Source organism: Myripristis murdjan, chromosome 10 (assembly GCF_902150065.1).
Source record: "Myripristis murdjan chromosome 10, fMyrMur1.1, whole genome shotgun sequence".
NCBI classification, from domain to species: domain Eukaryota; kingdom Metazoa; phylum Chordata; class Actinopteri; order Holocentriformes; family Holocentridae; genus Myripristis; species Myripristis murdjan.
This window is the reverse complement of record NC_043989.1, coordinates 3317748-3339766: the sequence shown is the minus strand read 5'-3', so window position 1 is coordinate 3339766 and position 22019 is coordinate 3317748. Positions and strand designations below refer to the sequence as shown.

General features: G+C 43.9%; 1 protein-coding gene across 3 annotated transcripts in view; it reads left to right on the top strand.

Moving 5' to 3' along the window:
• The window catches only part of LOC115366655 (LIM and calponin homology domains-containing protein 1-like), a 146741-nt gene that overhangs the window by 105406 nt on the left and 19316 nt on the right, over window positions 1–22019 (top strand). For 2 of the 3 annotated variants that reach the window (XM_030062209.1, XM_030062210.1), the window contains exons 9-16: window positions 13517–13643; window positions 15059–15216; window positions 15673–16156; window positions 18500–18814; window positions 19088–19199; window positions 20058–20170; window positions 20256–20346; window positions 21788–21862. In XM_030062209.1, coding sequence (XP_029918069.1) covers window positions 13517–13643; window positions 15059–15216; window positions 15673–16156; window positions 18500–18814; window positions 19088–19199; window positions 20058–20170; window positions 20256–20346; window positions 21788–21862 — 1475 coding nt within the window. The remainder of the gene's footprint in view (window positions 1–13516; window positions 13644–15058; window positions 15217–15672; window positions 16157–18499; window positions 18815–19087; window positions 19200–20057; window positions 20171–20255; window positions 20347–21787; window positions 21863–22019) is intronic. The other variant, XM_030062211.1, reaches the window with a different exon arrangement.

Genomic DNA, 22019 nt, shown 5'->3' with positions numbered 1-22019 from the left:
TATGACGTCTCTCATGTCCCGCGCTGCGCCGATGGGAGGGTCTGATGGACGCCAGATGTGCGTTTTCATTGGCTCTGGCCGCAGGAAAAGGCCCCGTAACAAGTGTGAAATCTGCTGTGTGGACGTATATGAAAGAGATTAAAGGCCGAGGGTTTTGACATGATGGCATTTATTGGTTTGGCACGTCACCGGCGTCTCATCACCGGGACCGTCTCATATTTCTGCTCGATACATCAGTCCCTGTCTCTGCCTCATGGCGGTGGTAGTAACAGCAGAGGTAGGAAGTGCAGATCATGTGTCATTTATTTGAGTATTGGGGTTTGATTGCACTGCAAAAAGTCAAATCTTACCAAGATTATTTGTCTTATTTCAAGTCAAAATATCTCATTACACTTAAAATAAGACATCATCAAGCAAATTTTCACTTGTTCACTTGTGTCACAAGTAAAAATTTGCTTGTTCCATTGGCAGAATATGTTTCTTGTTTCTAGCAAATTTTAACTTGTTTCAAGTAAATTTTCACTTGAAACAAGTGAAAATTGTCTAAAGACAAGTAATTTCTGAGCTGATCATGTCTTATTTTAAGTGTAATGAGATATTTTGACTAGAAATAAGACATTTTTACTTGAAATAAGACAAATACTCTTGGTAAGATTTTGACTTTTTGCAGTGTGATGCAGGTTTTTGAGGACTGATGTCGATATTTTTGGATGGGAGCTGCTGACAGCCGGCAAGATCTCTAAAAAACTGTTTTCATTCAGAAAGTATCCGGTGTTTCTCCCTGAATTTTGTTCTTGACATTTTGAAAAGCCTTACAAACAGCATTTAGACCAGTACCACTATTTCCTCCACATCACACACACACACACACACACACACACACACACACACAGAGTGCATATAATGGAAGGGAAACTCGAGGAGTTTACCTGCTGGCATTACTGGTTTTAATGGATTAATAACTTTACAAAAACATTAACTGACAGTCAATTAAATGAAAAAAAAATTCTTCATGATTTAATACATCCAGAATGTGGTGTAAAAATTAAATGCCAACAGAGCGGGACATGGCAGGAGTCACAGATTTTTCAACAAAGGCATTGGCTCGCCACAATGTAAACAAACAGGTTTTCATTACAAAGAGCAGATCATGTGATGTGGAGCGGCGTGCAGCTTGTAACACCGCGCTGGCCGAGCCGTCTCCTCTGTGATCACTACGCCAGATTAAAATGTGGCTCCTGTCACAGTGTGTCTGTCTGCATCACCGTGTGTCCTGTAACATTATTTACATTTTACAAGAGGCTCTTGCACAGAAGCTAAGCTACAGCCAAGCTAACACGACTTCACACCTTCAACCTGCCTGCAGTGCAAACGCCAAAGTCCAGGTTTACATGCAGGTGATGCTCCAGTCCCTCCCATAAACTCGGCTACCAAAACTATTTGGTTAGGGTTTGGAAAAGTCACGGTTAAGGTTAGGAAACAGGTCGCAAACGAAAAACAAACCTTAACCCAGCCTTGCTTGAGCTTCTGGTTGAACTCTGACCTCCTACAGGAAAGTCCAGTGGTGCACTTCTGCTCTTACACTTAGTATTTTGAGTGCATAAGTGCGTTCACACTGAAAATACTAACAAAATGCAGTGCACTGCAAATTACCCGGATGTACACTCAAAACGGTCAAAAAGTTGAGTGTGGAGCGACGGACACTTCTCACCCTGACAGCACCACTGACCGGAAGAAGCTACCTAAAAAAGCTGAGTTGACTTTTCGTTTTACGACTGTTAATATGTCACTTTATTAAGTTTTAATTTTTTTTTTAGGCGGGAAAGTAACCACGTAGATTCCAAATACGTGGTCAGTTTGTCCAAATAACGTCTGTTTTGAAAATGGCTTCGACGTTTTCGGATAACTCTCAAGCTAGCGATTGTGCAAAGTGCAGTCACTTCCGGTTGTTTACAAAAATAAATCTCTAATACCTTCGAAGCAGTGGTGATGCTTTTATTTTGAAGATAGGATGTGTACACGTTGACTTCTGGATAACTTTACCGCCGAAACCCAAGCCGGCCGCGGCTCCGGTCGGCATCAGGCGGGCCGGCCGCGGCTCCGGCTCGCCTGATGCCGACTGTCGGCCACAGCACCGGGGGGTAGGGGGCGCTGCGGCCGACGAAACATTCTTCAATAATAAATGATAAATTTCAGAATCAAGCAAAATCAGTAATCAATAGAGCTATTTTCACGTGGGGCGGTAAATCTCTGTTCGAAATTAGAGAGGAGGAGAAGAAGAAGAAGAGGCTGTGGCGATAAGTGCACAACGGGAAGTGAGCCAATTGAGACGCCCTTCACTGTTGAAATTCGCGCACTGTGCCTTTAAGTGTACTGTCAGCTAAGTGGACTTACAGACAGTGCACTAACGGAAGTGCGCAATTTGAGACACACCACAGGTGTTTGACCCGTCCTCCGTCCACCTGTCTCCTTACATGGGGTTTGTCTCTGTCTTTAAACGTCACGTGGCTCCATTATGTGCTTTAGTTTGCTGCTGGATCAGTGAATCCACTGCAGGCAGTTCCAAAGTGTAAAAGTCATGTTATTCGTGTGCAGATTGAAGAGACGTGGTTGTATCTAAGCTCGGTTTCTTAGGACTTCTAAAAGTTTGTCCTAATTCCACAGCTCAGGAGAAAATGACCCGTCCCGTGTGTGTCGGTAAAAGTCTCTGTGAGTCCTGATCAAACTCCTGGGTCGACTGATGGAGCTCAGTTCAGCTCCAGGTGGAGCCACGCTCACTTTGACATTTAGATAACCTGTCAGAGAGGGAGAGAGAGTGTGTGTGTGTGTGTGTGTGTGTGTGTGTAACCATGGCTGCTCCTGGTTTCCTCCTCCATCTTTCCTCTGCTGTTTATTTACCATGTTTCCTCACATTCATCATTTCAGCTGAGTCTAACTCTTTCCTCCCTCCTCACTGTTTTCCTTTTTTTTTTCCTCCCTCTCCTTCTCCTTCTCCTTCTTCTGCATCTTGTCCATGTTTCGGTGTTTTCCCCTCCCGCCACCTTTCACCTCACGTTTCAATCTCCTCGGCTGTGGAGTGTGTGACTGACTCGTGTCGCTGTCTTCTGTGTCTGTCTTCCTCCTGTCCTGTGTGTTGTGCTTGGTATGAATGATGTAACAGTCCAAACGAGGCCTTTAGCTTAGAAGTCGCCCCTGTAGCGTCCCAGGGTCCGCCCCCCCCTCCGCACCCTGAGCCCCACGCCCACGCCCAGCAGGAGCCGCTGAGCAAAAAGGACGAGGAGGACGGGGATCAGACTCCGATGCCGGGCCGGGACGTGGAGCTCCTCGGGTCGGGCCGGTGGAGGAGCCGCGAGCCCCCGCCCGGCGCCGAGCCGCCCAGGGAGGCCGTGAGTCGCCTGGCGGTCCCCTCCGAGCACGGGTCTTCACCTTCATCCAGGTTCTCCTCCGCAGCCAAACCAGCAGCCCCCGCCCCCTTTTTTCATAATCAGAAAGTTTGATTTAGAGTGAAGTCTGACACGGAAAAACATCTCCATCTTAACAAGTCTTCACAAGTCACCCAGGCTCATCTTCAGTGTTCATATCTTGTTTATTTTATTTTTTTTCTTAAAATTTGTGAAAAAAATCTGCCTGTGGGATGAGATAATCCCACTTGTCTCCAACACTAACCAACTCGTTTCCAGAATGATCTCGATCCCAGACCCTCTGCCTCATTCTGCCCTGTTTCAACACATTTAGACTTTATACTTTTTTTTTTTTATACTCATTCTACTGGCAGATTTTTTTGTTTGAAGAAAAAACAAGATTTAAACACTAAATGATTTGTTAAGATTGATTTTTTTTTCTGCATTTTAGCTGAAGGCTTGTTTTGCTCTGAGTGGATTGTGAGTCTGTTATTGCTGACTCGGCCTGAATAAACTGTGGCCGTGACGCAGTCAGCGATGCAAGTTTTTAGTTTCTCTAGCTGCTCTTCTGTGTGTTAATTTAATTTTCCAACACTCTGTTAGTGTTAATGCAGCTCCTCTTCATCGGTTCGTGCGGTCGAGCCGGTCGTCCCCTCACTCTCTAACCTGTTTAACCTCCAGTGCACATTCCTTGAATTTGGAAGTGCAGGTTTGCACGTCTTGCCTCTGACATTTTCCCCCCGTGATGAGGTAACGCTGCACAGTGTTGTCCCAGTCCTCTCACAGCTGCCGTTCACCTCCGGTGCTTTTCCTCTCTGGCACCGTCTCTGCCCGAGTCACAGTTTCCATTTCCATTATTTTTTTAACTGCCATTCTTTTCCAGAGGAGCTTCACGGAGAGCCGGAGTCTCGCTCAGATCCGCTGCTGATGGACAGACGAGCTGCGAGCACAGTATCTTTAACCAGCAGGCCAACAGCAGCCACACAGCAAAAAAAAAAAATCTCCATATTAACAAATCATTACATCTCTCATTCAAGTAGATAGATAGATAGATAGATAGATAGATAGATAGATAGATAGATAGATAGATAGATAGATAGATAGATAGATACTTTATTCATCCTGAAGGAAATTCACAGTTTTCAGCAGTATCCACAGAGTACAAGATTAAGTAAATAAAAAATAAAGAATAATAAAAAAATAAAGAATAATAAAAAATAAAGAATAGAAAAAATAAAGAATAAAAGATGACACTCGAGATCTAAAGATCTAAGTACCCAATGTGCAAAAAAACAAAAAAAACATTGTGCATAGATGTGGGCAATGTGCAAATTTACAGTGTTAAAATCTTGTTTTTCTTCAAACAAGATAAAAAAAGAAATTGCAGTGGGATGAGATAATTCCCGTTTGTTGTCAGTGCAGTTTCACGTTCAGGAAGTAGCTTCAGGAAACGTAAATGGAACGAGGCAGAGCGCGGCACATCAGCCCACCGGGATTAAAAAATGACTCTTGATTCAGGAAAATTATAGAAACAAGTTGATTGGCGCTGGAAACAAGTGGGATTATCTCATTTTACCTGTGATTTTTTTTTTTTTTTTTTACCTTGTTTGAAGAAAAACATGATTTGAACACTGAATATGAGACTAAATCACAGGGATTTTCTTTTTTTTTCTTTTTTTCAGTGTAGCAAGTTTCCACTCGGTGTCAGGTGTCATGGTTAAGATAATAAACACACACACACCTACACACACACACACACACACACACACACACACACACACACACACACACACACACACACACAATGCTTCTCACAGTGCAGCAGTGCTGTATGATTTAAGGTTTCGCAACAGCTGTCTCTCCTGACAAACACTGGTTTTGGATCCGCTGTGATTTCACAATCCCGTCTGTGTGTTATTTCCCTGGCAGGCTAAAGTTTCATTTTGCTGCTCGTCTTCTTTGAGGCATATCAGCGTCACGCCCCCTGTTTCCACCCCTCGTCTGGCTTTAAACAAAACAAAAAAAAAAAGTTTGACTTGTCAGTGTTTCAAGACATGGAGGAGATTTCTCAACAGCGGTCTAATTTGTGTGTTGCTGTGTTCCATGGAAAAGCAGGGGAGGTCTCGCCGGATTTTCCCAAAAACGCTTTGATATTGGCTGCTGTTTTATTTGGTAACAGCTTGCATCGCTCCGGGAGAAAACTCAGGCCAGACTGGAGGAATTTTTAATCCTCTCCAGAAGTTAACACTCCTAAAAAAAAAGGATATATCACATCAACATATCAGTTGAGTAAACGTGCTCAACATCGGATTACATGAAAGTCAGGCATCGGGTTTGAAAGCCGAGTGTTGCTCAGGTGCTAGTAGATATTTTTTTTAAATGTGTGTATGTCTGTAGTGAGTTTGCATGTTTGTGCTGACATTCAGCAGTGTGGTGGCTTGCTGTCTGTGAAGCATAAATGGCAAAATGCAACACAACATGCCGCCTGGACTGCATTTCTCTCAGGTCGCCTTGAGGGAGGAACGGGTGTGAAGCAAGAAGCAGAAGTGTCAGATATTGTTTAGACGTTCAGAAACATGCAGGCTTTTACAGGACAGACATTCAGCTCCAAGAAAAAGAAAAAAAACAACAACATTCTGCATTGATAAATCCAGAAATAAAATAAATCTGGAGAATGTTTTTGTGGACGATCACGGATCCAAACACAAAAGAAGCCAGTTTCCATTCATGTCACAGCAGACCTGCCTCGATCAGCCAGTCCCTGGGAACAAAACTGCACACACACACACATGCACACACACACAAAATAAATAAAAAATTAAAAAAACGCACACGCATGCAAATAAAAATGCATGCATGTACACATAGACACACACACACACACACACACTTGCACAGAGGGAACAGGAACATGAGACCCGCCCTCAGGATGTAAGGAAATGAGGCCTTTTTCCTTCCCTGACCCCTGAGCCTGGCTGGGCCCGCGCCCGGCCCGCAGCTGGCCGGCCTCTCCCTCCCTGCAGTGCATTCTGGGAATTCACAGGCCGATAATAAGCCTCCCACAAAGTCGCCGTTTATCACAGGATGACAAACAGCGGAGCGCTCAGTCAAAATGCGCTCTTGGCTTTGTGATTCAAATTTGTTTGTGCAGCTCCGGGGCTGTTTCCTCAGATTTCTGTCTGTCGGCCGGCGCGGAGGAATGCGGCCGGGTGACGCGCGCTGATAACCTGGCACGAGTCCATCTTAGTTTGCTCCCCTTGCTGACAGCGGGATGATAACTCCACTCCGCCAATTCTCTCAGCAGCGCCGCAGCTCGCTCCTGTTCAGAGGAGCTCTTCCACCTTGGCGCCGTGGCGACAAACGCCACGGCAACGCCAACCTCCAGCCCCGGAGTGGTCAGCGCCCTCCTGTTTGTCGCAGACGACACGCAGGCCTGCCGGACGCCGACCACGCCCAGTCCCAGCCACTTCCTGCCTGTGCCCGTCGTCATAGCGACCGCCGATGCAAGCCAGCGGAAAGCAGAGGCCGTGAACGAGAGGGTCGAGCCTGCCCCGTCGGAGGAGGATCCTCCAGCAACGTGAGCGCCGTCCAGGAGAAACCTTCCCCGTGTCATGAATTCCCGCCAATGCTCATCTCGAGCGCCACAACCCCGCGCCTAACCCGAAGGGATCCCCATTTCCCATGATCCTTTTGAAACCCTCAGCATGTGACCTTGAGCTCAGGCGGCAATGCTCCCATCTGGATACGCGCTGTTTCTACCTGAAGCTACCTGCATGACGTTTTTTGTTTTTTTATGATACTGATGGCTTTTACCCAGTGTATGTTAAAGGGCAAGTTCGCTATTTTGGAAGCTCGGCCCTGTTTGCAGATTATCTGGCGTCATCCTCGGACGCAGAGAGCATCGTTTCCCCCGTTGCCTCAGTATTGATCCTGATGTCGATGTGGTCCGTGAGGCGAATTGTAAACTCTCAGAACGTTTTCTTGAAAAAGGAGTTTGCAAACGGTTCATTAAATCAACAGAACTGCTCTCAGAACTGCCATCAGTGAAATGGTGCTCTCTGCGTCCGAGGATGACCCCAGATAATCTGAGATTAGGGCGAAAAAAAGTGAACTTGTCCTTTACATGAGAATGCATGGAGACTTTTTGGAAGATAAAAAGCAGATTTTCTTTCTCATCTCCTTTCATTATCTTTTGTTGCTGTTCCTGAACAGTTTGGAGAAGACAGCCGAAGCCTGAGAATGTGGTTGTTGATTAACTGTGTGCCTGAACTTTGGTGGCGACCTTTGACCTTTGCAGGAGGCCCAGAGGGGGAAGTTACTCCGACTGGATTGGACTTGAACTTGAACGGATTTGAACTAGATTTCTGCTTCACAGGCTGGAGTTGCACCAACAAGAATCAAAGAAAAAAGAAAGAAAATTACTAGAAAATTACCTGAAAATGACCAAAAAATGCTTTTTTGTTCTTATTAAAAAAAAAAAAAAAAAAAACTATCAGCAAATTAATTATAAAATTACAAGAAAAAATGTTCAAACATGGCTGGATTTAAAAAAAAAAAAAAAAAAATAGGAGAAAATTAGTAGGAATTGAGTAAAAAAAACAACAACAAAAAAACAATGATCAGAACACTGCCAAAAGAACAGTATTTTTTTTTTATTATTATTTTATTTATTTATGTATTTTGAAGATAATCAGTAAATAAAATTACCAGAAAATTAGTAAAACATTACTAAAAAAAAAAGAAAAAGAAAGGAAAATTAGTCTCAGGCTTTGTCAGATGCCTTTCATAAGCATTTAACTCTAATTATGTAATTTTGGTTTAAACCACTAAATCTGGATTTACTAAACCAGGATTAGTTTTTAACCATGCAACAGAACTCTGCTTCATTTTAAATGTGGATTTACTCATTTTAAACCTGGTTTTACAAAACCCTGATTAGTACTAATCTCGGATTAAATTAATCCTTGTCGGTGCAACACAGCCTTATTGTCCAGTGGCGGTTCCTAAATGCATAAATCCATCGCTGCATGTGTGCGCTGGTGTAGCCGCTGTTGAGCATCCATGCCTTCACTGTTCCCTTCATGCCAGTGAAAGAAAGAAGCTGTGTCCTTTAGCTTGTTACTGCGAGGCACTGCGAGCCGCAGCAGAGCGCATGGCGGGTCGACATCTCATAAAACAGCCTCTCTGCTCTTGATTTAGCGCGGCTCCTCGTCACTCAGGCTCCCTTTTCTCTTGTGGCGAGTTGTAAGTGAACCGCAGGCCACACTTTCTCTCACACCCCTCGGCATCACAGAGGCAGCTTCATGAAAAAGAGCTCTGTGGTTTCAGCCAGAGCTACATCTGGCCGTCACAGACAGATGCAGAGCCACATCCTTGATGTTGCCTGCATGTTTTTTTTTTTTGTTGTTTTTTTTTTGCACTATCTAATAAAAGATGCATGGTTTTTATTAATAGTTCAGTGTCAGCTGTGTTCCAAGATCACTGCCATATGCATACATTATACGCCGGCGGGGCCTTGTGGATTGCAGTGCTGGATTCAACTCATTTTCTGTTCTGGCTGTGTTTTGGATCAGAGCGCCCCCTTGTGCTTGGTTTCCACTCCATCATCCAACACAAGAGCTGACAAACACATGTGCACTGCAAAAATCTCCATCTCAACAAGTCACTTGGTCTCATCTTCAGTGTTCAAATCTAGGAAAAAAATGCCAGTGGGATGCATATAATTACCAGTATAAAGTATAAATATGCTGCAACAAGGAAAAATAAGGCAGCACAACCCACTTGGATTAAGACAATGACACTTGATTCAAGAAAATTCTGGAAACAAGTGGGATTATCTCATCCCAGTAGCAGATTTTTTTCACAGCTTTTACACTTTTACCTTTGGTACAGTGCAAAAAAAAAATAAAATCTCCCTGTCATTTAGTTTCATCTTCTGTGTTCAAATCCTGTTTTTCTTCAAACAAAGGAAAATAATCTGGCATTGGGATGACATAATCCCACTTGTTTCTAACGCTAATCAACTTGACTCCAGATTTTTCTCAAATCAAGTGTCATTTTCTCGATCCAAGTGGGCTGAACTGCCTTATTCTGCTTTGTTTTAACATATTTATACCTGTTCCCAAAAAAAAAAAAAAAAAAATTCCAGGAACAAGTGAAACTGCACTGGAAGCAAGTGGGATTATCTCATCCCACTGGCGGATGATTGTTTGAAGGGAGTCAAGGTTTGAACGCTGAAGATGAGACTGACTGTCTGTCAAGATGGAGACTTTCTGAGGTGCACAAACTGAAAACATCCAGTCACACCTGTGCAGATTCTCATCCATGCAGCGCCTATTTGATGTGTATTACAGTCACTAATCTGTCATGGATTAACCCATTGCTGGCTGTGATGGCGGCGCCGTGTTTCCCAGTCAGGTGTCCTGCAGCAGTTGTAGTGTCGGTGCGCTGATGTTCACGCAGGGTGGATGACACGAGTGTACCTGTGTTTCATCTGTGACTGTGCTCTCTCTCCATGCCCTCCGCCCTCCCGTAGATTCAGCCGCACGGCTAGCGTGTCAGACGAGCCACAGTAAGTCGTCCTTTCTACCCCTCAAGACGCGCAGCGCTGCAAACCGCCCTCAACAAGCCGTTTAACTGTGCAGGCGAGAGAGAGGAAGAGTCAGATCATCAAAGGAGAGAGAAAACAAGCCACATATTGATGGTTGCAACCGGATGCCAAAGAGTCCCTTTTTAATTTTAAGGGCATGTTGTTCTGCATATTTCTACAGCTTCATCATTCAGAGTCACAGGGGGTTACATATCATCGCTGTCCAGTGAAAACCTCGTATCTCCAACTTTGGTGACTTTATTTAATTATTTAAACTGAAAAATGTGTAGTCGCAACCTAGAGACAAGGCTGTTTTCCTGAGCTGATATTATGGAGATACAAGGTTTTAGTTGGAAAGCGGTGCATCACCTCATCAGCTCATAGACGTGTACAATCCACACAACTGATGAGGGAACGAACTGTTTCTAACATATGATCGTCAGCAAACATTATACTGAAATATGATGATAAAATGTAAGCCAGCTGTAAGATCATCATGCTCTTAAAAGAGGAAAAAGACTTTATTTTGCACCATGTCAGTGTTCGGTTGCAGCTATAAATATGTGGCATCTTTTTTTTTTTTTTTTTGCATGTTTAATTATGCATTGACTCTTGAAACTGAGTTTCTCTCAGTACAAGTGACAAAATCTGCATGAGGTAATTTCACTTGTTTGCAATGTCATTTCACTTTTTTCAGGAAATTTGTCAGTATTGATGATTATGGGTTTTCGAAGACTAGTTCTTTTTGGTAATGGTAATGATATTTCGCACCAATATTTATTTTTATCTTTAAATTTGACCTGATGATGCCAGATAAATTACCAGAATCAAACACATTCCCCTGAATTTGAATCCCTGTCAGGCTGGATAAGCCTCTGCATTCAACAGCATTTTATTGCTGCTGAAAGAAACACAAATCATTTACAAAAACACTGAGAGCAGGTAAAGATTATTGCTTTTTTTCTGTAGCTGAGGTTGGCAGGAACTTGCATCATGCTGGACTTAGATGATGCTGATTTATTTAGTAAAAGTTCAATATCAGATCAGCATATTCCTACATTTGTTTCAAGAAAATATGACTTTATATTTAAGAGAATTCTTTTTTCCATTTGCATTGGAAATGAGTGAAATTCTCCTCTAATTTGTGGCTTTTTCCACTTGTTTTAATTAAAAAATATATATTTTAGGACTGACTGTAGGTTAAATGACTTGTTGAGGCGGACGTTTTTGTGCTCTAACGATGTCTAAGTCAACCCGCTGTCCTTACCCGTCACTCCTTACATCTGAGGGGAAAAAAGCAAGTAAAAAGCAAGAAAGACGACAACATGCTTTCCTGTCTTTTTGGCTCGTCACGTTGCTTCGTTCCTCTCAGGTTTATTGAGAGCGGCTGCGGTAGGGCCTCGGGGAGGACTGTGGCCGCAGCGTCACCTCAGCTTCCCGCGGCTGCATGGCTCACCTGCGCTCACCTGGAGGAAACAGACCTGCTGGCACCGCCTGGCACCGCATGGCACTCTGAGGTTTTGCACTCAGAGAGGACTCACAGTTTTCTTACAAATAAAAAAAAAAAACGTTTTAATTCAAAGGTCAGATAAAGACAGGAGGATCGGACGATTTTAAGACGCCTGTGTCTTTATCAGCCACTTTGAAATAAAACTTTAGGGAAAAAAAAAAAAAAACATCGTCTCCTGCAGTGCAAACGTATTTTCCTGCTAAACTTAAGAGCTTCTGTTGATGTTGTCATGGAAACGGCCATCGTTTTCATATCCAGACACAGACTTGTAATTTTTCAGCACAATGATGCCTGCAGTGTGCAAAACATGGCTTCTGCTGCTAACTGAGTTGGTTCTTTAACCCCTCAGTGCTCACTTTAAAAAAAAACAAATCTCCATCTTAAGAAGTCGTTCAGTTTCATCGTCACTGTTCAAATTTTGTTTTTCTTAAAAAAAAATATGAGAAAAACCTGCCAGTGGGATGAGATAATCTCAACATGTTTCCAGATTTTCTTGAATGAAGTGACGTTTTCTTGATCCTGGTGCCTTATTCTGCCTTTTTCCAGCATTTTTATACTTGTTCCCTCAAAAAATCATGAAATAAGTGAAACTGCATTGAAAGTAAATGGGATTATCTCATCCTACTGGCAGATTTTTTACTTTAATTGAAGAGAAACAAGATTTTAACACTCCATATGAGACTCAATGGCTTGCTACGATGCAGATTTTTTCCAGTGTCACCGCTCCCGTCTCACTGACACTGAAAAAAAAAAAAAAGAAGCCAGGCTCACTCGGCCAGGCTTTGTGATTCAGCCTCGTGCCGCTCTGGAAAGCGCGCTGGCTGTTGCATGGCCCCGTCACTCACCGCAGGACGTCACTGAGCTTCACAGCCGCTCGAGCCTGCAGACCAAAACTTGCATCTTCGCACTTGTAGGATGAATATTATTTCAATTCTGAGCTGGTCTTTGAGTTATTACTTATTTACAAGCACTTTTTTCTTTTTTTTCTCACCGTGAGGGTTTCTGCACTGCCTGATAATCTCTGTGCACCGGGCCTTTGCGTCTTTTCTTTGCATCTCCTGTTGCAGAAGCATCACTGACTTGTTGAGCTCACCGCGGAAAGCATGATGCCTTTTGGTTTTTTTTTTTGCATTTTTCACAATAACTAACAGGTCTCTTTGGATGGATAACAACTAAAAGCAAATCCCTCTTAATGTTTGGTTTGTTATGGTGCAGATGAGCTGACTGACAGCAGCTTGCTGAGTGTCAGAAGTGTGGACGTGTGTGTGTGTGCACTGCAAAAATGCAAAATCTTACCAAGATTATTGTCTTATTTCAAGTCAAAAATGTCTTATTTCTAGTCAAAATATCTCATTACACTTAAAATAAGACATGATCACCTTGGAAGTTGTTTTTAGAAATTGTTTTTAGACTATTTTCACTCGTTTCAAGTGAAAATTCACTTGTTTCAAGTGAAAATTTGCTTGAAACGAGTGAAAATTTGCTTGTTTCATTGGCAAAATTTGCCAGTGGAAAAAGTGTAAATTCACTTGAAATAAGTGAAAATTAGCTAGAAACAAGAAACAAATTTTGCCAATGAAACAAGCAAATTTTCACTTGTTTCAAGCAAATTTTCACTTGAAACAAGAGACAATTGTCTAAAAACAAGTTACCTCTGAGGCGATCATGTCTTATTTTAAGTGTAATGAGATATTTTGACTAGAAATAAGACATTTTTGACTTGAAATAAGACAAATAATCTTGGTAAGATTTGGAGTTTTTGCAGTGTGTGTGTGTTAAAGACCAGTGTGAAATGCCTTAACACATGCATGCACACATACATACCTACTGACAGACACTGGGGAAAATATAGAAATATATAATGTGCTAAATAAAAAATGTAACACTGCTAAATAAATCAATTCACATTTTAACATACCTGACATTTTCAAGAAACCTGAGCAAGTCCGAGTACGTTTTAATTTTTATTTCTCTCTCTCTCTCTCTCTCTGTTCTCTTGGCTTGTCCCTCGCCCAGGAGCGTGAGCATGATCGACATGCGTGGCGAGGAGGAGGCCGGCCTGCAGCCCCACAGTCAGGTCCGCCACGAGCTGATGCACAACCAGTACAACAGGATGAAGGAGGAGGAGGACCACTGGCAGGATGTGAGCGTCTCTTAGATATTCTGCTTATTCCTCCCGTAAACCGCGGAGACAGTGGCCACCCCCGACGAAGCGTTAAACAAACGCGTGTCTTTTCACAGGGTGTGTGGTCACTCTTTCCACAGTTTTGCAGTTCAGTTTTTGGTTTGTTTTTCCTCTCGCGGTGGCCAGCACCTCTACATCTGCACGTTATGCACAAAGTTTTTTCATCAGGGATGCACAGATGTTGGTGCTGATTGGTGCAAACAGTTGCTTTTCTCAATTTTGGGCTCCCAGAAGCCTATGTTTCTCAAATGAAGGGAGGGAACGGTCTTATATTAATTACTTTGCCATGTGATCCCAAGCTAATCTAAATACTGAAATGAAAATAATGGTCACACTGCAAAAACGCAAAATCTTACCAAGATTATTTGTCTTATTTCAAGTCAAAAATGTCTTATTACTAGTCAAAATATCTCATTACACTTAAAATAAGACATGATCACCTCAGAAGTAACTTGTTTTTAGACAATTGTCTCTTGTTTCAAGTGAAAATTTGCTTGAAACAAGTGAAAATTTGCTTGTTTCATTGGCAAAATTTGTTTCTTGTTTCTAGCTAATTTTCACTTTTTCCACTGGCAAATTTTGCCAATGAAACAAGCAAATTTTCACTTGAAACAAATGAATTTTCAATTGAAACAAGTGAAAATTGTCTAAAAACAATTTACTTCTGAGGTGACCGTGTCTTATTTTAAGTGTAATGAGATATTTTGACTAGAAATAAGACAAATAATCTTGGTAAGATTTTGCGTTTTTGCAGTGCAGTCTTTTGTTCTTGGTCTCGGTATTGAAAAAATGGTTTTGTTCCATCTGTAGTTTTTATGATTCCCTTGAGGTCTGAGTGTCTTTTGCACAGTTCATGTTTCATTTCTCGGCTCTGTTCTCTCTGGACTTCATCATTTGTGCGTCGTCTTTCAGAGCGCACGCGCCGAGGCCCAAAACCCAGTAACATTTTGCTGTGACCCAGTTCAACATCTTTGGAAAAATAATCAGCTGTACGGGGTCACGCTTGTGCTTTAAAGCAGGGATTGGATTACTTGATTTATTACCTGATGCTCGTGTCTGTCTCGATGGTCGTCCGTGTCAGATCGGCGCTCATAGTTCATAAATCTCGCCGAGAGAGAGGCCAAGCTACACATTTGAACTGGAACCAAGCAGCGCACACACACACACACACACACACACACACTGACATGCAAGACTTTATATTGTCTGCATCAAAAATCCAAACCCACGTCATATTCAGATTCTACGCTGGAAGTTTGTCGGCCACAATAAAATATTTGACAAAAATATGTCAGAACTGGGCCGAGGTCTTCTTTTCACTTTAAGATGAAATGCTTACAGGTTGCCATTATGTGTGTGTGTGTGTGTGTCAGGACCTGGCCCGGTGGAAGAACCGGCGGAGGAGTGTGTCCCAGGACCTGATCAAGAAGGAGGAGGAGAGGAAGATGATGGAGCGGCTGATGTCAGGAGAGGGCTGCATCTCCCAGCGCAGGAAAAGCATCAAAACCTACAGAGAGATCGTGGAGGAAAAGTAGGTCGTCCGCACACACACACACACACACACACACACACACACACACACTGTTCCTCCGTCTCCTCTGCACTGTGCTTAGCTGCATGTTTAATCTGCACTCCTTTGGTCTCCTAAAAAAAATCAATCCTTCAAGTCTGTTTTCAAAATCAGTTTTTGATATAGTTTTTAAATGCATCATTGTTATACACTGTTAGCCAAGTTTCCATCACATTTAATTAGAGGACCACTTTTGGAGTTTGTGTTTCTGTAGGTGGCGCCCTTTCCTTTCCTTCGCTCCTCGTGCTGAGCTCTTCGATGGAAAATTTTTTTGGATTTTGTCAGCAACAATATGGCGTCCTACCTTGTCTTGTTCACTTTTCTCGTTTTCTGTCAATTTGACTTTATTCATGTGAGTTGCTTAATATTTCACCAGCTGTTTTTTTCCTTCTATCTGTCTGTCCCTCTCCTCCACAGGGAGCGTCGTGAGGAGGAGCTTCGCCAGGCGTACAGGAACGCCAAAACCCCCGAGGAGGCGTCCACCATCCTGCAGCGTTACGCCCAGCGCTTCTCCATCAGCGAGGCCGTGCTGGAGCGCCTGGCGCTGCCCAAGCTGCTGGACCGCAGCGTGTCCGCCGACCCCTCCTTCCCCTCCTCACACCTCTCCCTGTCCCTGTCCGCCTCCCCGACCACCCCGGAGCCCGCCGACATGGACCCCAACGGGCCCATGAAGTACCTGCGCCAGCAGTCCGCCCCGCTCCCCAAGTTCACGTCCACGGTGGAGGCGCGGGTCGAGGAGTTTCCCAAAGACGCGCAGTCCTCGCAGCACCGGCCGCAGATCCGCTCTCGCTCATCGGAGCCGCCGCTCGCTCGAGCCCTGTCGCCCAAACCGGTGCCTTTGCTGACACCCAAGCCTTACGTCCAGTCCCGGCCCGCGGCGGCCGGCCCCTGGCCCAGCAAGGTGAGATCAGCCCTGAGCGGCTCCTGACGTCCAGCCTCAGTCAAGCACCACTCGAATATAATGCAACATACAGTTTGTTTTGTTTTGTTAGGCCTGCTAGAGGTGCCAGAGATTGATCTTTGATTTTTTTAATGAAAGTGTGTGTGTATTGTTTTTGACATTGAAGAGGATTTGTTGGCCTGTACTGACACAGGAGGATCAGTGACTCACCAGGTAGAAACATCGCTGTTCGTGTCACTACAAGGCCTCAGCAGAAACAAGCAAAACACAAACCACCAGCCACACTGACTCTTTGCATTCCACTAAACTGACTAACTCCACTAGCTGCTCAGCCCACCGGTAAAATCCAGATGGTTTCAAATCTGTGGTGATTATTTTCCAGAAATTGACATCGGCATTACATCAATACTAAGCTGGCGGTGTGCAGCGTTTAATGCACCGCAGTCCAAAGTGTCAGTAATGCACTGGCCCAAGCTGAGTAATGTAAGTCACAGCAGCCAGAGTCTCCACTGCTGCAAGGCTGTTCCAGATATTAGTCTGAACCGGGCCCGTCTTTTCAAAGCACATCAGTCCTTAAATTAATCCACTCCCTGTTTTTCCATGTTGCCGAGCAGCCGTGGTGTGATAATGCACTCCGAGTTGTCCTGATAGAGGGAATTAATGGACGGTGGAGTTCATGTTTGGTTCCCAGGAGAACACTTTGGATTCAGGCCAGATTCAATACACTGATGATTAAACCTTCAGTGTTAACCCTTTAAATCCGAGGCTCCCTCCACGGGACGCCTGAGCTCTTGCTTGTGTGCGACTAATAAAAAATGGCTCTTGTCGTGGTTTGCACCATCAGAGCAGAGGGAGTCGAGGACGAGGCCGTTTTGAACGCCGGTCGGCTGCTCCTCTCGGACCGCCGGGTAAATCCCACCCCTGCCCTCTTGGCATTTACATTCGAATGCCACAGGAACGCCATGGAGATGCGGCGGCGAGTTCGGGGAGGAAAACACGAGGCCTTCTCTCTTCCAGGAGGAGCATGTAGTGTTTCGGTTTAGCACAGAGCGCTCTCAGCAGGATCCGTTTCCCTTTTTCTCGTGGAAAAAAATTGCCGAACGGGCATATTCAAAACAGAGATCCTGAGATTTGGGAGGGGTGGCGGGCAGAGGGGTGTGTGTGTGTGTGTGTGTGGGGGGGGGGGGGTGTTATTACCGGACCAAATGAAGCGGAGCACTTTTCTGGAATGTCTTGTCAGGAGTCTGAGCGGAGCCCGGCTTTGAATGGAGCCCTCTGTTCCCTATTGACTTAAGAAGTTGACAAGTAGGGCCCTCTCAATGTGAAGTGGGCTCCCGGCGGACAAAGAGGGCCCACACAGGCCGCTGTGTGTCTGTGTGTGTGTGTGTGTGTGTGTGTGAGTGAGGGGGAGCACACTGAGAGCCTGCATTCACCCAGCCCCACAACTGTGTCTTAAGTTACCGCTCACTCGGAGCTCCTCATACGTTACACTGCAAAAAATCTCCAGCTTACCAAATGGTTCATTCTCTTCTTCAGTGTTCAAATCCTGTTTTTGTTCAAACAAGGTAAAAAAAAAAAAAAAACACTGCCAGTGGGATGAGATAATCCCATTGTTTCCAATGTTAATCACCTTGTTTCTTGAATCGAGTGTCCTTCTCTCGACCCGAGTGGCTGATCTGCCTCTTGTCTCAACACATTTACACCTGAAACAAATGAAACTGCATTGGAAACAAGTTGGATTATCTCATCCTATTGTTAGACTTTTTTTTTTTCGCTGTCTGCAGCAAAACAACTGAAAATGAGACTAAAGAACCTGATTTTTTTTTTTTTTTTTTTTTTTTTTGCAGTGTAATGAATCTAGAGTTGCTCACACTAACAATGGATGAAAAGCTGATAATGACCCCAGATGACGGCAGAGGGTTTTTCGGTGTGGTGCTTGTTTTAATTTTCATTGTTTTTGTAAGCATAGCCGTGCATATTTTCTGAATTATACCGAACTGACACAACTTGGTAGTAGCTGTGAGTTTCTTCCAGATGTTTCAGACCAACAAACTGATTCCTAAACCTTTTGAGCTGCACAGGATGAACCACTGTGCACTGTTGTGAAGTCAGGGTGGGAATCACTGGGTAACTTGCAATACGATACCACGATAACGATTATATCACAATGCAGGCAGGTCTTGCATTGAACTTCAGAATAAAAGTCCCTGTTGGCTTTTGTCTTCCCCACTGTGTCAGTAAATAAAAATACCAAAGCTGACCGATCAGTTCACTTATCTTTTTTAAATCAGCCCTGTAGCTCTCGTGTGTGACAGTCATCAATCCTGTCCTGTCCCGGTCCAGGCGGACGGTTTGCTCCGAGTCAACGGCGACGCGGGAAGCGACGACGGTCCCGCCACGCCCGAGAGTCAAGGGAGGGAATCTCCCCCTCACTTCGAGCCTTCGCCCTCCAAGCCCGGCGATGACGGCGCGGACGTCCCCGCAGCGTCGACGTCTTCACCCGCACGCAGCACACACTCCTCTCCCGGCCGAGAACGCCCGCCGTCGCCCAAGTCCAAAGAGGAGCCGAGTAGCTCAGAGCCGCTTTCTGAGGACGTCCAGGAGGAGAAAGTCACCGAGCACTCGACCCCGCCGAGCCGGCCCACCTCCCTCCCAACGGTCAGCATAGGCTTTTTACCTTCCTGTTCAGCAAGGGTGAATTATCTAGACTCCTGTCTGAGAATAAGTTAAAAATTTCATTGCAAAATATAAAAAAAAACAACTACATTTTTACCCCTCCAAAAAGCTGTCTGAATTTATCCTCATTTTTGAAAGCACCGGTGATTTTTTTTCTCATAAGCACAAAGAGTCGCATTAGAGAGAGTCCTCTTAATGTGTATGGCATCACTTTGGGTTATAATTTAACCTGTAAACCGTCTGCATCCCCTGCAGGAGCTGCAGAAGCAGGGAGAGAGCCCGAGGCAGACCGGAGGCCAGCCAGCAGCCGCTCTGCAGGAGCAGGAGCTGCAGGAAGAGCCTGCAGCCCTGCAGCCTCCAGCCTCAGGTCTGCGCCTCCTGCTGCCAGCCTGACACCTTGTGGTCACTCCAACACTCACACTGCTCAGGGCCCATTGCAGTGGCTGTTTCTTAATGAGAGGACACACAACAGAGGAAGGAAGAGCTTCTGGGTCTTGAGGTGTAGGCAGTACAGGGGCTTGTTGGATGGATCAGATGTGTTTTGTCAAATTAGATAAATGAAGCAACCATTAAAAACACGAGGCAATTCAAGGCACACTATAGTTGTACTCATACATTTCAAATGCCATTATTTTATAAGGCACATCCATGTAAGCTGGATGGGTAGCTCCCAGTATCTGACACTTGACTGGGACATCAAACCACCACAAGAGGGCGTGCTGCATTCAAACAGGTCCTATTGGCTGTTCAGTGGACTCTGTATTGTTATGATTTCGTCCAAATCAGCCACTTTCAGTCTCTGTATCATCACAATTAGGAATCATTAGATCACATGAGATCACAATTTTGCATAGATTACATTAGTTTCTTTGTTACAAGTGCAACAAAATTACATTTGCAGATCAATGCATAAAAAAGGCAATAAAAAATTATCTAAGACCACTAGAATTAAGTGGGCAGCATACATCATCAACGTAAAGGCAATCATTTAAAAAAAATTTGCAAACTGCATGTATGTGCATCAGCATGAAAATTAAAGCTCTTTGAAAAATTATCAACATAAGTTACCCAGAACTCTCGTTAGACGTTTCTTTAATTTGTCTTTGAAAAATATAAATCTGTGTGTTACATCTATGAGATTTTCCGGTTTTCATTGGACATGAACAGTGGTAGGTAGCAGTAAATCTAATCTAATAAAATCTAAATCTAATCTGTTTGCTCTCAGATGCCCAGCTAACCCTCCAAGAACAGACTGAAGTACCGAGACAGAACACTCCCCCTCCTGAACTCGTCCAATCAGAGGCCAGCACGCAGCAAGGCCAACCAGTGACATCACAGGTGAGGCTGCACGCTGAGCCCAAAATATCCAGATAGCAGTGAGACGACGGGCCACCCACCCGGTCATGTGTGCATGTGACTGCAGGTCAGCAGCAGCAGCCTGGAGACGTCGCAGTGGAGGGACGGAGCTCCAGTCTCACCTGCTCCTGGCTTACCGGGCTGCCACCTGGCCACAGGTAAACACCTTCCCATCGTCCAAATCCCGGAACAGCCCGAGCTTCTTCTGAGTTTGAGCACATCTTCCTCGCTTCCTTTCCCTTTTGCTTTCAACCTGGCACTCCTCCTGTTTTGCTGTTATAACGCAAAGATGTTTGAATTTAAAATTAAGGGACACAAAGCAATTAGAGTCCAAAACGTACATCAGCTGATGGAGGCTTATCATCAGTATATCAGTGTGTGTGTGTGTGTACATTGGCCCATGTGCTAAAAAAAAAATACTTTTAAACATCTGAGGCGCTCACCTTTGGCTTGTGGCTGCGACCAAATCACAGTCACTGTTATTTACTGTAACATCACAGGCCTCTCCTTTTCTATTGCTTTTATACAACAGTTATGATTTTAATAAAATGCTGAAGTTATAAGCATTATAAGCAATAACCATTTTTAATTCTCCACCAAAAAATATAGTCCGTCAAAGTAAAACTTCAAGGATTCAAGGATTCAAGGAACTTTATTGTCATACCAGCTCACATTTACATGTTAGTGGTACGAAATTAGGACTCAGGTCCTGGTATAAGCCTAAATAAATAAATAAAGCAAGGTAAAAAAAAAAAAAAAAAAAAAAGAAGCGTAAATATAAAAATAAGATATATAAGTATAAACAGTATATGTGAATATAAACACTATGTATAAGTATAAAGAGTATGTATCACTATAAACAGTATATATGAATAAATATAAACATTGTTTAGCAACATCCGTTACAACATCATATACGTTAAACCTTATGTGTTACGTCATGTTTGTTACATTACATATGTTACAGCTTCATATATGTTACAGCATTACCTGTGTTACAGTGTCACATCTGTCACAAGCTTACGTCTGTTACACTGTCATATATGTTACAGCGTTCCACCTGTTACAATGTCTGTTACAACATCACATCTGTGGCGGCGTCATGTTTGTTACAATGTTGCATCTGTTATGTCCCATCTGTTACAACATTATATCTGTTACAGCATCATAGCTGTTACAACATTATATCTGTTACAGCATCACAGCGTTACAGCGTTACTTTGTTGCAGGGCTCGTTCCGTCTGTCTTGCAGCTCCTCATTTCTTCTCCAGTTAGTTCAACTCTTCCTCTGTGATGATCGATTGTCTTCCTTTTCTCCATTCATCTCTTTATAAAAGTAATACTTTGGGTTTTTTTGGCTGCTGGTCAGATGAAGGAAGACGTTTGAAAACATCATTTTTTAATTGATAGATTAATTGACAATGAAAATAATTAGTGGCAGCCGTGGTGAGTGTTAGAGCTTTGATTTCCCCAACTCTTTTGGTTTCCATCCCGACTCCTGGTTTTGACATGTCTATCCCTTCCCTATCACTCTCCTCCCTCCTTCCCTCCTTCCCTTGTTCCCTCCTTTCCTTCCACCCACATTTTGTTTCGCTATAGAGCTTGCAAACACTGTCAGGTCTCCGCTGTCAACCAGCAACCCTAAGTTACGCTGGGAGTTCTTCGCTCCATCAGGTAAACCTCGATTTTCATTGGTGGAGCTCGCCTTCCCCCCTGCTGCTGAATGTACAGGGTTTCCCTGCTCTTCCTCCAGGGGCCGGGCAGCAGCCGCCGAGTCCTGTTGTTTTCACTCATTCAGATTTCTGTGGATCCCAATTGACACATTTTTATC